Genomic DNA, 14,744 nt, shown 5'->3' on the forward strand with positions numbered 1-14,744 from the left:
GAAAGCACAATTAGAATCATGCATCAACAATCACAACATAGAATTATGAGGTCTTCATGTTTTTACTCATAAAACGCATAGCAATTCAAATGCCTAGTAATTATCTAGCACATGTTATAAACAAACATATAACAAACACATACCAGGACACATTAATATCCTACTCGTCTCACCATTTTGAAAATTTAATTTTCACTCACCCAAAAGAAAATAACTCTATATTTTCACCAAAATCTTCAAGAAATAATATTAGTTTTTAAAATTATTTCAAATCATTACCACATGCAGTTTTATATCATGCCGGATCGTCACATGCAGTTTTACATCATGCCGAATCATCAACAATTAGCAAATAAGCATCAATCTACCAAGTTTAAACTATACCAAGGTTAAACTCTAAGCATATTCAACTATTATAGCATAGAAGTATAACACTCACACCATTACTCAACAAAAGAATGGATCAATTTATCAATTCACACCACTCATAGTTCCTAAATGAACAACATAAGTGATTTCACAGAACAAACACAACCAAATCGTTAGACAAACACGACTGACACACAACACTCACTTGGTCTGATTGCACAGACCTGCTCTGATCGACACATAACCCACACAGTCCGAAGACAATGGGGCTCTGATACCAATTGTAACACCCAAACCCATTATTTATATATTTCTACCTTTAGTAAAATCTTTTTCAAAATACGCAACGGAAAATCACATTTAATTTATTGAATATCGGTTCGAGTATTACACTCCTCTATCAAAATAATACTAATGTAATTAATTAGTAAAAATAGTGTTTATACAAATGTTAAATCAACTAATGTATTTATTAGCTATACAAAAAAACCTAGATAAGGAGACTCTATATACATATAAAACCCCTTTTCCCGTGTCACAATCAGAGCGGAGCTTCACCGACGACTCGACATCGAATACCACAAAACCTGTAAATCTGGACCCCCAACGATCCAGCACATAACACATAAAAGAGAGTTAGATAACATACTCAAAATATAAGTGTAAGTAAATGGTACTTAAACACTTCTTCATAAAGACATGCATAATCATACATTATACATATACACCACCATCATTCATGCATATTCATATATCATGCATATACTTCATTTATCACATAATCAATCATCCACAATTATACACCAAACATATAGTTTCACGTCGTCTCGGACAATACCAAAACATCAACAAATACACATAACTCAATTACAAATAGGAATACACATAAAGTTCCTAATGTAATCTAACACCACAAATACACGGTTCAGATTATGGTCTTGACGGACCCTGCATTGTTCATTTTATAGTCATGACGGACTCTGCTCCTCACATACGGATTAACAATCAACATTTACCAAGTACGTGTCAAACATTATTTATCATAAAATGCACACATAATCCCTAATGCAATCTAATGCTTCACATTCATGCTATGTCCTCTAGACACCTCTAATGCATGTGGTACCATCTTCTTTATTAGAGTATCTCACCTCTAATATCCTTCTTTATCGGATAAATATAATCCGATATCCTTCTTTATTGGAATATCCAATATCACATATATTCATGAATGCATGTATATGTTTTTCATGAATTCACTCACAATCATTTTAATTAGCATTAAGCTCTTCATTTACTAATGTGGAACACTATCCAACATTACTTCTTTATTAAGATAACACTATACCTTAATATCCTTCTTTATCGAATAACATAATTCGATATACTTCTTTATTAAGTTAATTAACACCTTAATATACTTCTTTGACATTTTAACAAACATCATCAACACAATCAACAACAATTATATTCCACACACATAATCAACAACTATCATCACAATACAATTAATCATGGTTATAAACACCTAATTGCATGTTAGGATACCTTAAATCCATGTTACAAGTGCCTAATTGCACTTAAAACAACTATCAAAAAGTTGCTGTCACAGTGCTGTTCGCTAAGCGAAGGCATAGCGAAGGCTTAGCGAAGCTGTTCGCTAAGCGAAGGCTTAGCGAAGGCTTAGCGAAGCTCACCAGAGGATCACCTGCTCGTGGCGAAGCTGTAGCGAAGCTGTGGCGAAGCTGTTCGCCACACGTTCGCTAAGCGAAGGCCTAGCGAACGCCTCCTGTCAGGACAGTTCAAAACCTGCGTTTTCCACACCAATTCACCCAAAAATCCCATTTTTCATGTTATAAACCCCAAATAAGTTCATATTCAAGCATAACAAGCACATCTAAACACAAAAGGACAGTTCATTCCTCAGATATACATCATAAACATCGAAAAAGTAGAGATTAAACACTTTTTCATCAAAACACTCAAGAACACTAAGTTCTTGAGTTTAATCTTTCATACAACTCGTTTTTACCATTATTTCCGTTCATTAATCATGTTACAAGCATGTTAAACATATCAAGAACCTTAGGAACGATTTTCATCAAGAAAATCCATTCCAATCTAAAACGAAAATGGGGTGGAGGAAGTTCGGGTGAGGAGAAATCGACATTCTCCCCTTCCTCGAGTCACCCACGAATATGAAATCTACTCTCTTACCTGGATTCGAAGAAAACACGACAAAGCTCTCGAATCCCTAGCTCTCCCCTTGCCCTAGCTCCTCAAGCTCTCTCTTCCTCTCTCAAGAACACAAGAACATGAGAAAATGAATTTCTCTTCTCCCTCTCATGGCCATATGGCGCCACACACACACACAAGGCCCATTGGGCCTCAAGCCCAATAGCTTGGCCCAACTCGCGTTAACTCTCACTAACTCGCGCGTTAACTAAAACTCTCGATAAATAACATAAAGTTATTATCTTACTTAAAAACCACATCACCAAATAATTAAACACTTACAAAGTGAATAATAAATTTGGGTCGTTACAGTTACTGCAGTTATGGCGTGCAAAAGGAAACCGTTTTCTCTCCCATTCATTAATGCACGCTAATTTAGGGAAATCATTACAAACTTCCCTTAAATGTGTCATCACACGCATTCAATTACTTTTCTCCCAAAATCTAGCTTTTGTTCGTGAACCCTATTCTCACACTTCTCTCATCAAACTCCATCTATTCATCTTCTCAACCCTCAGAAAACTTCAACTAAACATGTCTGAATCATCACAAACAACAAAGTCTGCACGTTCTACTCGATCAAAGGCAAAGATCGAATCTGCTCTAATCATCAAGGATGATGTACCTGTTACAACTGTTCATGCTTCCAAACCCAATGTTCAATCAAGTGTTGCTGAGAAGAAAGGGAAGGGAAAATCAGTTGAAAAGAAGAAAACTCCAAAAGTAAGTGATGCTATCTCTCCATCTGGTAATAAATCTGAGAAAGGAACTTCTAAAAGGAATAGAAGGGATTATAAATCTAAGTTCTCTCTTTCTATGTCTGATTTGGTATTTCAATCCAATGTCGATACATCTGAGAAAACATCTGAAACCAACGTAGGAGAACCTCAGAACCCTAAACCTGTGTCTGAAGTTGTTGAAACAATTATGTCAACTGCTGGTAACCCTAGTCAAGAAAATTTGGGATCTGATGCTGAAAAGAGAGATCTTAATACTAAACCGGTCGAAACTGAAATGGAAGACACCCCTACAGAGGTTGAACCTGACATTACTGATAAATCACCAACAACTGCTGAGATGGTGATTGAGAAACCAACCTGTAACGACCCAATTTTCATATTATTATTTTTATGTGTTAAAATATTTTATTTAACGTGGCATTTTAATTAAGTTAATAACTTGAGTTATTTATCGAGTACTTTAGTTATTAAGCGAGAGAGAGAGTTAACGTGTTATTGGGCCAAGCCAATTGGGCTTGAGGCCCAATGGGCCTTGTGTGTGTGAGGGGGCGCCATATGGCCATGAAGGAAGGGAGAAACATTTCATTTCTCATGGTTCTTGTGTTCTTGAGAGGAGAAGAGGAGAGCTTGCACTACTACAAAAAAGCCCCTTTAATAGCGTTTGTTTTGACTTTTGATAGCGTTTTAAAGCGCTATAACTGATACCGCTATTATAAGTCTGGGTGCTTACAATAACATTTTAAAACGCTATTAAATGTGCATTTTTAACAGCGCTTTTAGTAAAACGCGCTATAGTATGCTGTTAACACTGCCCAGGATATCTTTTGAAACGGTGCTTTAATAGCGTTTTGCTTATAAACGTTGTCATAGGTACACATTTAATAGCGCCCGTGTCCCCAAAGCGCTATTATATGTCCGTTTTTTTTAAATAATCTACGTCAACTTTTAATAGCGCCCGTGCAAAAAGCGCTATCGTATGTCATTACTTTTTTTTTTTTTTTTTGCTTTTGACATGTTCCGGAATTTAAAAAATAATACCCTTGATTTTCATTAATCATATTCAAATACATAGTCACAATCCATTTGTTACAACACAATCCAATCACTAGTATTGACACTAGAATCACATAAGACTAAGTGGCCAAAACATGTACAAACGAAGACTCCATATTGACTAGACTATAACACTAGAATCATAAAAGACTAAATGGCCAAAACATGTAGACCAAGACTCGGTGCCAGGACATCAGGCAACCCTTCACAAAATAAACTCCCTTCTATACTTTGAGTCTTTGACATTGATCAGTGCATTTTAATGCACATTCTTCTACTATTGTACTAGTGTATTCCTATGGTTTAATTTACTATTTTCACTATTTTAAGGTGTTTTTATATTTAAGTTTATTTCTAACTCTATTTTATTTTCACACTTAATTTATGAATAAATAGCACTTTGACACCCTTCCGGTCCGAAGGTCATAACTGGAGTTACAAATATCGGATTGAGGCGCGGGAAGATGCGTTGGAAAGCTGAGATCAAGAGCTACGACTTTCATGTTGAGGCCAAAACCCAGTTCGGAGCGCAAGTGTGTCAAATAATTGCGTTTATGTTCCAGACGAATTTAATTCAGCACAACTTTATATTTTTCGGCCCAATTGTTTTGAGGCCCGTTCCATGTATTATTTAAACCGAAAAAAGGCAGCTAGGGTGATCATTCACTGTTCACGAAATATTCAAACCCTAGAGCAGCCGTCATCTTCCATGGAGAACTAAACTTCTATTGATCCATTGGTGTAAGGAACTTTGTTCTCGAATCTTGAGGTTCGGTTTTAATAGCAAATCGTTATGTTTATATATGCTTATCATATATCAATTTTCTTGTCTCTCTTTTGTGTATGAGTTGATGCAATTGATGCTTAATTATTTTGTTTCACGTTCATAACATTGAGACTATTCAAATTAATTCACGCTTGTTCAAATGAATCTGAATAGGAAATTGTTATATTATTTTCGCTTGCAAAATAGGGCTGCCGAATTATTGTTATGATTTTTAACTGTGTTATTGGTGACGCTTGATCATCGCCATAGTTAGTCGAACACGCTGGTGCTTAATCAACGAATTCGTTATAAAACTGATTTTCGCTTGTTAAATTAGTTCTATAATCAGCCGAAGCATAAACTGTATGAATATTCATATAAGAACCTATGATAGATGATAAACAAAGTTGCATAAAACCAATGGATTGATTGCTTTTATATTAATTAAATTCGTAATCTCTGTTATTGCTTCCACAAACAAAAAAACCCCAAATTGCAACCTTTAAATTCATTCTAATATTGTTAAACCGATCGTGAGTCCTTGCGAAACGACCAAGGTCACTACCTTGTACTACTTATTTTAAAATTATTTTGATCACGAAACGACAGTGATCAAATTGGCGCCGTTGCCGGGGACTCTCAATTGATTTTAGCTAATATTAGACTCAGTTTCTGTGTGGTTGCGTTCTAGCCTTTGCTTTCTCGTGTTTTCTGGATTTTATGTGCCCTAATAATCAGTTTTCGTAAAAAAACAGTTTTCTGGAAAATCTTTTCTAAATCGAGTTTTTCCTGTACTTGTTCATCAGAAAAAAATCAGAGTTTAAAATCCCCTATTTTGGAACAAAATAGGTGACGGCAACCTAAAAAGTCCAAATTCCGTGTTTTACTATTTTATTTTAATTTATTTCTGTTTTTATAGTTTCAGAAAATTCCAAACTAATTTCCAAAATTCTTATTTTACTTAATTAGACTAAATTTCGTGTTTTTATATTTTTTTGAATCTATTTTAACCATATCTCTTCTTTCTATTTGTTTCATTAACGAGTCTGATTCTGATTCTTACATAGTTTCTCTTTGCATACTTTATTTGATTCTAAACTTGCTTTTGATAACATGGCTGAACAAAGAACACTAAGGCAGCTTGCTGCTCCTTATGTCAATTACAATGGTCTATGTATTCAATATACTGACGTTGATATTCCTTTTGAATTGAAATCTGGTTTGATACATTTGTTGCCCAAGTTTCATGGTCTTGCAGGTGAGGATCCGCATAAGCATTTGAAGGAATTTCAGGTAGTTTGCTCCACACCATTGAGGCCCGAAGGTATCACGGAAGACCACATCAAGTTGAGAGCCTTTCCATTCTCATTACAAGGTGCTGCTAAAGACTGGCTCTACTACCTTGAGCCAAATTCTGTTTCAACTTGGAATGATCTGAAGAAGGTCTTTCTAGAGAGATACTTTCCCGCTTCTAGAGCAGCATCAATCAGAAAAGAAATATGCGGCATTAGGCAAGGAAACGAATCATTGGCAGAGTACTGGGAAAGATTCAAACATCTAGTTTCCAGTTGTCCCCAACACCAGATCACCGAGCAATTACTCATCCAATATTTCTATGAAGGGTTGCTACCAATGGATCGAAACATTTTGGATGCTGCAAGTCGTGGAGCACTTGTTGATAAAACTCTAGCTGCTGCAAAGGCCTTGATCGAAAACATGTCACTCAACTCGCAACAGTTTACAACCAGAAATAATTCTGCAAGTGTAAATGAGATTCAGTCTTCCTCTTCCTCCATCAAGGCGCTCGAAACCAAGTTTGATGCTAGAATTGATGAACTTACTTCCTTGGTGAAAAAATTGGCAGTTAGCAAAGCTCAACCAGCAAAAGTGTGTGGTATTTGTACTTCTTCTGAGCACCCGACTGATACATGCCCCATTCTACAAAATGAAACAATAACTGAGCTTCCTCAAGCATATACAGCAGCAGCCCTTTACAATCAAAACAGATACAACAATCCTGACCTCTCCACCAACAAATATCACCCTAGTTGGAGGAATCATCAAAACCTCCAATATGGGAATCAATCACAAGCTGCAGCCCCTGCTGCCCCACCAGCCACTTCTTCACTGGAAGACCTTGTCAAGCAACTGGCACAACGAACAGATGCTAGCATTCAGAACCTGACAACGCAGATGGGACAAATGGCCAATGCAATAGGCCAACTACAAGCTCAAGGCTCGGGAAACCTTCCTGCACAAACAGTGCCGAATGTGAATGTGAGTGCAATTACTTTGAGATCCGGAAGAGTGTCAGAACCAGCTCCAGAGAAAAAGAAGAAGAAAACCGTTGCATCATCATCTGCTCCTGAACCTCCTTCTGTTACAATTGAGACCGAACCCGAAAAAGAAAGAGTATATGTGCCACCAATTCCTTTTCCTCAAAGGGTGCAGAAAAATATCAAGAAGACAGTTGAGGAAGACAAGGAGATTTTAGATGTATTCAGAAAATGTGCGGTTAACATTCCTCTCCTTGATGCAATTAAACAGATTCCTAAATATGCAAAATTCCTGAAAGACTTGTGCACACACAAGAGGAAGTTGAAGGAAAATGAGAGAGTCAGTTTGGGACGAAATGTTTCTGCTTTCATTCAGCCCAAAACTGGTTCCTCAGCTAATGTCTCAGTTATCAGTCAGACCATGCCAAAAAAGTGTGATGATCCAGGAGTTTTTGCTATTCCCTGTTCCATTGGGGATCGCAAGTTTGAAAATTGTATGCTTGATCTGGGAGCAGGTATTAATGTTATGCCTACTTCTATTTATAATAACCTTGATCTTGGTCCTTTGCAGCCTACAGGTTTAATCGTGCAATTAGCAAATAGGAGCAATGCCCGCCCTGCTGGGAAGGTAGAAGATGTCCTAGTTCAAGTTAATGACTTGATTCTTCCTGCAGATTTCTACATTCTAGACATGGAGGGCGAAACTAATTCCAGTAGGGCACCCATCATTCTAGGCCGACCATTCATGAGAACGGCAAGAACAAAAGTTGATGTTTATGATGGAACCATGTCCATGGAGTTTGGCGACATTGTCGCTAAGTTTAACATTTTTGATGCCATGAAACATCCCGTGGAAGAACATTCTGTTTTTTATATGGATTTAGTTACTAACACTAACCTTTGCTCTGTTTGTGCTAAGATTGAATCTGATTTGCAGGATAATAACATTCAAACAGGTGAAGTTGTTGTCAATGAGGCGGTCTGTACGGTTAAAGTTCTTGACATTCCGGCTGCCCCAACCACACACTCCCATGATAAAGAAAAGACTACGCACTTCCATGATAAGATGATTTCCAAAAAGAAATTTTTTGTTGGCCAAAAAGTCTTGCTGTTTAAGTCTCGCCTGAAAGATATGGTTGGTAAGTTTCGATCCAAGTGGATTGGCCCCTTTGTCGTGACTAATGTTTTTCCTTCTGGTGCTATAGAAATTAAAAGTACAGGTACTGGCAAGGTTTTCAAAGCAAAAGGACAGCGGTTGAAGCTGCTCCATAAAAGTGTGGAAGGGCTTCCACCAAAACCACCAGACATAGAAGCACCAGCACCAGCCGCTACACCTTAGCCCCTCGGGTGTGTTCCTTCCTTTACTCTCACTTTATGTTTAGATTACATTGCGGACACTGTCTGGTTTAAGTGTGGGGGAGGGACATTTTACATTTACATTTTTGTGTTTTAAAAAAAAATAAAATAATAATAATAATAAAATAAATCATCATGAGTAGTCACATGTTCTAAGGCTAGGGCAGATAGCTGTAGGGTCAGTGAAATTTTTGGAGTTTTTTTGTTTTGATACTTGACATGATAGTCTATGCAACTTAATGCACAACTGCTTGAACACTGTCAAACTTAGTAATGTCTAGATAAATCTCTGAAATATTTATTCTTTAGACTAAGTTCTCTAATTTGAATATAATGGAGGTATGATTAGAACTAAGTGTGGGGGAAAGGCTGGAGTAACAGATAGACCGATCATTGCTATTAATTGAGAAAAAGGGAAACTGTTTAAGAGCTAAAACTAATGAATATAATAAGTTCCTGTGCCCGAAACTGGAGGAACAAGTTCCTGTGCCCGAAACTGGAGGAACAAGTGCTGTGTAGGATGCTCTACTCTGAGTAACAGGTTGGACTTATTACAAGTAAGATCCCGTCAGGTGAAAAGGTGGAGTAGTACCTAAAGCTTAAAAACAATAAATAATAATAAACTATAATAAAGCTTGAAGGTAGTTGCCCCTGAGTTGATGTTGAAAAGCTTTTGATCTCTTGAAAAGAAATAGCCCCCCCTAGTCTGAAATTCTGGTTAAATCCAAAATTATAGGAAAAGAATGACAACTTAGCATCTAGAATGGTAGTTTCAGAGAGGGATCTTGACATTACTTTGGTTGACAGTGGGAGACAGTACACACACACACGCAAGATTATTATTGAAAGTTGATAGATAAGAATTGTGCCAATCTTTGAATTTTGACCCAAGGTTTGAAGCTTGAAACCTGGAATATGTTGACTGCTTGTGATTTGTTTTTAAATTTTTCATTTGAGTTTTGCTCGGAGTGCAAAAGTTCAAGTGTGGGGGAATTTGATCAGTGCATTTTAATGCACATTCTTCTACTATTGTACTAGTGTATTCCTATGGTTTAATTTACTATTTTCACTATTTTAAGGTGTTTTTATATTTAAGTTTATTTCTAACTCTATTTTATTTTCACACTTAATTTATGAATAAATAGCACTTTGACACCCTTCCGGTCCGAAGGTCATAACTGGAGTTACAAATATCGGATTGAGGCGCGGGAAGATGCGTTGGAAAGCTGAGATCAAGAGCTACGACTTTCATGTTGAGGCCAAAACCCAGTTCGGAGCGCAAGTGTGTCAAATAATTGCGTTTATGTTCCAGACGAATTTAATTCAGCACAACTTTATATTTTTCGGCCCAATTGTTTTGAGGCCCGTTCCATGTATTATTTAAACCGAAAAAAGGCAGCTAGGGTGATCATTCACTGTTCACGAAATATTCAAACCCTAGAGCAGCCGTCATCTTCCATGGAGAACTAAACTTCTATTGATCCATTGGTGTAAGGAACTTTGTTCTCGAATCTTGAGGTTCGGTTTTAATAGCAAATCGTTATGTTTATATATGCTTATCATATATCAATTTTCTTGTCTCTCTTTTGTGTATGAGTTGATGCAATTGATGCTTAATTATTTTGTTTCACGTTCATAACATTGAGACTATTCAAATTAATTCACGCTTGTTCAAATGAATCTGAATAGGAAATTGTTATATTATTTTCGCTTGCAAAATAGGGCTGCCGAATTATTGTTATGATTTTTAACTGTGTTATTGGTGACGCTTGATCATCGCCATAGTTAGTCGAACACGCTGGTGCTTAATCAACGAATTCGTTATAAAACTGATTTTCGCTTGTTAAATTAGTTCTATAATCAGCCGAAGCATAAACTGTATGAATATTCATATAAGAACCTATGATAGATGATAAACAAAGTTGCATAAAACCAATGGATTGATTGCTTTTATATTAATTAAATTCGTAATCTCTGTTATTGCTTCCACAAACAAAAAAACCCCAAATTGCAACCTTTAAATTCATTCTAATATTGTTAAACCGATCGTGAGTCCTTGCGAAACGACCAAGGTCACTACCTTGTACTACTTATTTTAAAATTATTTTGATCACGAAACGACAGTGATCAGACATATCCTGCATCATCTCAGCAAAAGAAATACCAAAACCTCTCATATCAATTCCAAATTGCAACCTGCATAGAGAAGTAACACCATGCAAATGCCAAAATATACCAATGTAGATGCCAATACATGTCATATTTAACCTCAGATGCACCCAACAACTCTAGTATGGAAAATCCAACCCAAGCACACAACAATCAATATTGCTCCATAATTTGGTCTGATATTGTATCTAATTTAAATGCATAAAATAACATTACAAAGGTATTCCTTATTCCACACACATACAAATTCACAACTATAAAAAATCATATTAGAAATGTGAGACAACACTTAATTATTGGATAATTGGTAGAGTACTTGGGATGAACACAACCAGAGTATTGCATTTACCTGGGTTATTCTCCAATTCTAATATCTAAATCACCAAGGCAACTTCCAAATGATAAAGAGTTGCACGCTATTCTCTTCCTCTATGTTCACATCATGTAGTGTACTCAAATTAGATAGAAACAAAAAGGATTGACAAATTGAACTAAATCTTTTGCAAAATCATGCTTTACAATTGAAATGTGAACATAAAACATTTGGACCAATTGGACCAACCGTAAATATTATAATTATTATTCTGATTAAGTTTGTGATGAACAAGAATGAAATTTTACCTAGTTTTCAGTAGCATTTTGCATTTGTATTCAATTTTATTCTTCAAGACATCAATTTGTGAAACTTTCTCCTTAAATGCACTGATTTCAGCCTGTATTAAAGCAGCAGAAAAACAAATAGACATTGGCATAAGTTGAATTCCATATTTATAGGCTCTAGAGGAGTCACATTATGAAATATGCTAACACTTTATAAATGAACATGGGAAACATTGATTTTCATAGCATTGAATTCCTGAAGAATCAACAACTCATGGTGAATACAAGTGCTCTTAGTATCGTAGATAAATGTTTGCGTATGATGTTATTCTACTTCCATGAGCTAGTTTAGGACGAAAGTAGGGTCAGAAAATAGAAGAAGTTGTGGACTAAAGATAAAATATAATAGAAAATACAGAACCAAGAATGAAAGAGCCATACACCAAAGAGAATGAAAGGCCTAATTAAGACAACCAACAGTCACATTGTGCACCAAGAAAATCACTAAAAAATATGGATTTAAAACCAAGAAAACAAAATAATAGACTATCAGGAAATAAACAACTAATTGTTTTTTATTCCATCAATATAAAAATGTAAATAGCTAAAAGTCAAGGTGCTAACATTATCAAATATCATAAACCCTGCACATTTTAAGGCCCTCATGTAGGACACCAAAGGAAAATGCAGAGAACAACATTCCTAAGATCGTTGAATTGTGAGTTGCATTTTAAATGACATTCACAGTATATAAACCATAAATGTATTCATGTCTTACCATCAAAATAAACAAAAATGTTATGAATAAATTTAAAAAGTCTAAACCTTCTGTTCATCCAACTTTTGTTTGATTTTCTCTGTAGCCCTTCTCTCTTCCTATTTCGCTTCTTTTCTCAAAGATAACAACCTGCAAAAGGAAGCAGAATTTTATTGTAGTTGGCTGCATTTAAATTAAACGATAGGATGTGAGACAACTAGGTGAGTCAAACCTCTTTGCTTCAAGTTAGTCCTCGTCAACTCGAATTCTCTCATGAATAAGAAAACAAAGATAAAGTGAACTACTTCTCAAATATTGACGGCAAAACATGTATATGGCAAATTGAGATTCATACGATGATATTAGGATATTTGTATATTTTTAACAAGCTATGGTAGTATTATTCATGAGAATCATGACATGGCAGATTTCTCTGCACAGGTGCATAAAGAAAAGCAAGCAAAAAAATGTTAGATACCATTTTGATGCCAATTTATGTCCGTTTAAAATTATCTACATATGGGACTTTCTCTTCTCTTCTTCTTTCTTCTTTTGAGTCTACTCACTTAAGATTATAGCTCAAAAACATTAAATGGCTACACGGACTAGTAACAATAAATGTAGAAAATACACTTCCATCACCCATCCCTCGTCTCATCTCAACTCTTCAACATTCAACACCACACAAATGTAACCATATATAGAAAGCATACATAGACAAAATAAACATAACTATGAAAACAATGTATCAAGGGAACCCAAGGAACCCTATATGAAAAGATAGAGCCATTGATGCTGCCTAATTGATTTAGGATTTAGCAGTAAGACCATTGTTACCTTGTTTAATAGAAGATTGAGGCAGTTCTTCGCTGCAGCTAAATCTCCTTTTTTCCATGAGATGGGTTCAACTTAACCTGGACCATAGAAGAGACAAATACTAAATAAATCACTTCAACATCAATATAAAGACATTAAATCGCATAATTAAATCACATAAGTGTATTTAGTGAGGATATGAAATTTGCCACAAGTTTTAAAGATATATGGTAAGAATCTAACATGAATAGCATACTTACTTTCACACTGGCAGATGAAACTGCTGCATAACACTTGTAGTATTTGACAGAGATGTTCAAAATCTACTTAACACAAAAGAAACTAACTGAGTTGTTGGAAAATCACTCTGCCAATGAATTACCTTCAATTCTACATCTAGATGACCATCAATTTCACACTTTATCTTCTCAAGAAGATTCATATAACTACCTAACACAATCTAGTCTTTAGTAAAGACTCTTTACTAATTGGAGAAGAAAACATGTTTTTTTTTTCCTCAATTAGCAATAGAATGAGTCAAAGTTCATTTGTAATCAATCAATTATAAATAAAAAAATAGAATCTTGTTTTTTTCTCACACACTTGAATAACCGCAAATCGAAAAGAAAGTATAAAATAGAACTATGAATTTATATAAGAATTTGAAATGCTTAAAGAAGGATTTTTGTTGAAAAGTAAGTAACAACCCAATAAGGTCGAGTGCAAAAAATTATCCCGCATCTGGGTCATCATGTTGAAAGCAATAGTTAGAAATTCCAATAAAAAGGGTTTTTATTCAGTAATGAAACTGTGAATGCAACAATCATAAAGCGGGGGAAAAATAACGTGTGAATTAAAGCTGAGAAGTGAAACTAGTTTTCGCTACAAAAGAAGGAGAAGAAGAATAAGAGAAACCCAAATACCTAAAGACGTTCTGATGAGACGAGGTTCAATTGAAATGAATGATGGAGAATGATGAAGATTTTCTGGGTTCAACAAGTTCTGGAACGATGGACGATGGTGAATGATGGGGGAAGAGGGTTTTAGGGTTTCAACGAGTTCTGGGTTATGAATTATGGTTTCAACAAGTTCTAAGATTTTGGGGTTTAGGGTTTCAACGAGTTCGTGATTGAGGTTGCGTGACGACGAAAGACAACTGTGACAGTTTTTGGGTTCAATTGATCAGGAAAATAATGGAGAGTGAGTGAGGGTGAGTGAACAATGATGAAGGATTTTAGGTTTAAATTGATTGAGTGAGGAATTTTGGGTTCAATTGATTGGGTGAGAAGAAGAGGATTCTGGGTTTGGAAGGAATTTTGATTGAAATAATATAAGTGTTGATGAAGGAGGTTTCTGGGTGAGGTAGAAGAAACCGAGTGAAGAATGAAGAAGAAGAAAAGGGTTCAGGGTTCAAAAGAAGGTTATGTTCGCTTAATTATTATATTTTTAAGTCAACTAAAAAACTAGAAACACCTATAATAGCGTTTTCAAGTAAAGCGCTAACATAGGAATACAGTTATAATAACGATTTAAAAGAAAGCGTTATCGTAAACTCCTATAAATTATTGTTAGTAAGCTATAACAACGCTTTTAAGTAAAGCGTTATT

At 35.6% G+C, this 14,744-nt stretch overlaps 1 protein-coding gene and 1 long non-coding RNA gene across 2 annotated transcripts; one reads left to right on the forward strand and one right to left on the reverse strand.

Annotated features, from left to right (window-relative positions):
* Nucleotides 1–6,276: 6,276 nt before the first annotated feature.
* LOC123905265 lies at nt 6,277–8,698 on the forward strand. Its single transcript, XM_045954880.1, has 3 exons — nt 6,277–6,667; nt 6,785–8,574; nt 8,645–8,698. The coding sequence occupies exons 1-3, from the start codon at nt 6,277–6,279 to the stop codon at nt 8,696–8,698; spliced, it is 2,235 nt and encodes a 744-aa protein (XP_045810836.1).
* Nucleotides 8,699–10,978: 2,280 nt separating this feature from the next.
* Nucleotides 10,979–14,426, reverse strand: LOC123906407. The gene is made up of 5 exons (XR_006808889.1): nt 14,061–14,426; nt 13,398–13,460; nt 13,159–13,235; nt 12,390–12,471; nt 10,979–11,677 (listed from the first exon to the last, which is right to left on the reverse strand). It is a non-coding gene; the product is annotated as an uncharacterized LOC123906407 (long non-coding RNA).
* Nucleotides 14,427–14,744: the final 318 nt, after the last annotated feature.

Source organism: Trifolium pratense, linkage group LG2 (genome assembly GCF_020283565.1).
Source record: "Trifolium pratense cultivar HEN17-A07 linkage group LG2, ARS_RC_1.1, whole genome shotgun sequence".
Classification (NCBI taxonomy): domain Eukaryota; kingdom Viridiplantae; phylum Streptophyta; class Magnoliopsida; order Fabales; family Fabaceae; genus Trifolium; species Trifolium pratense.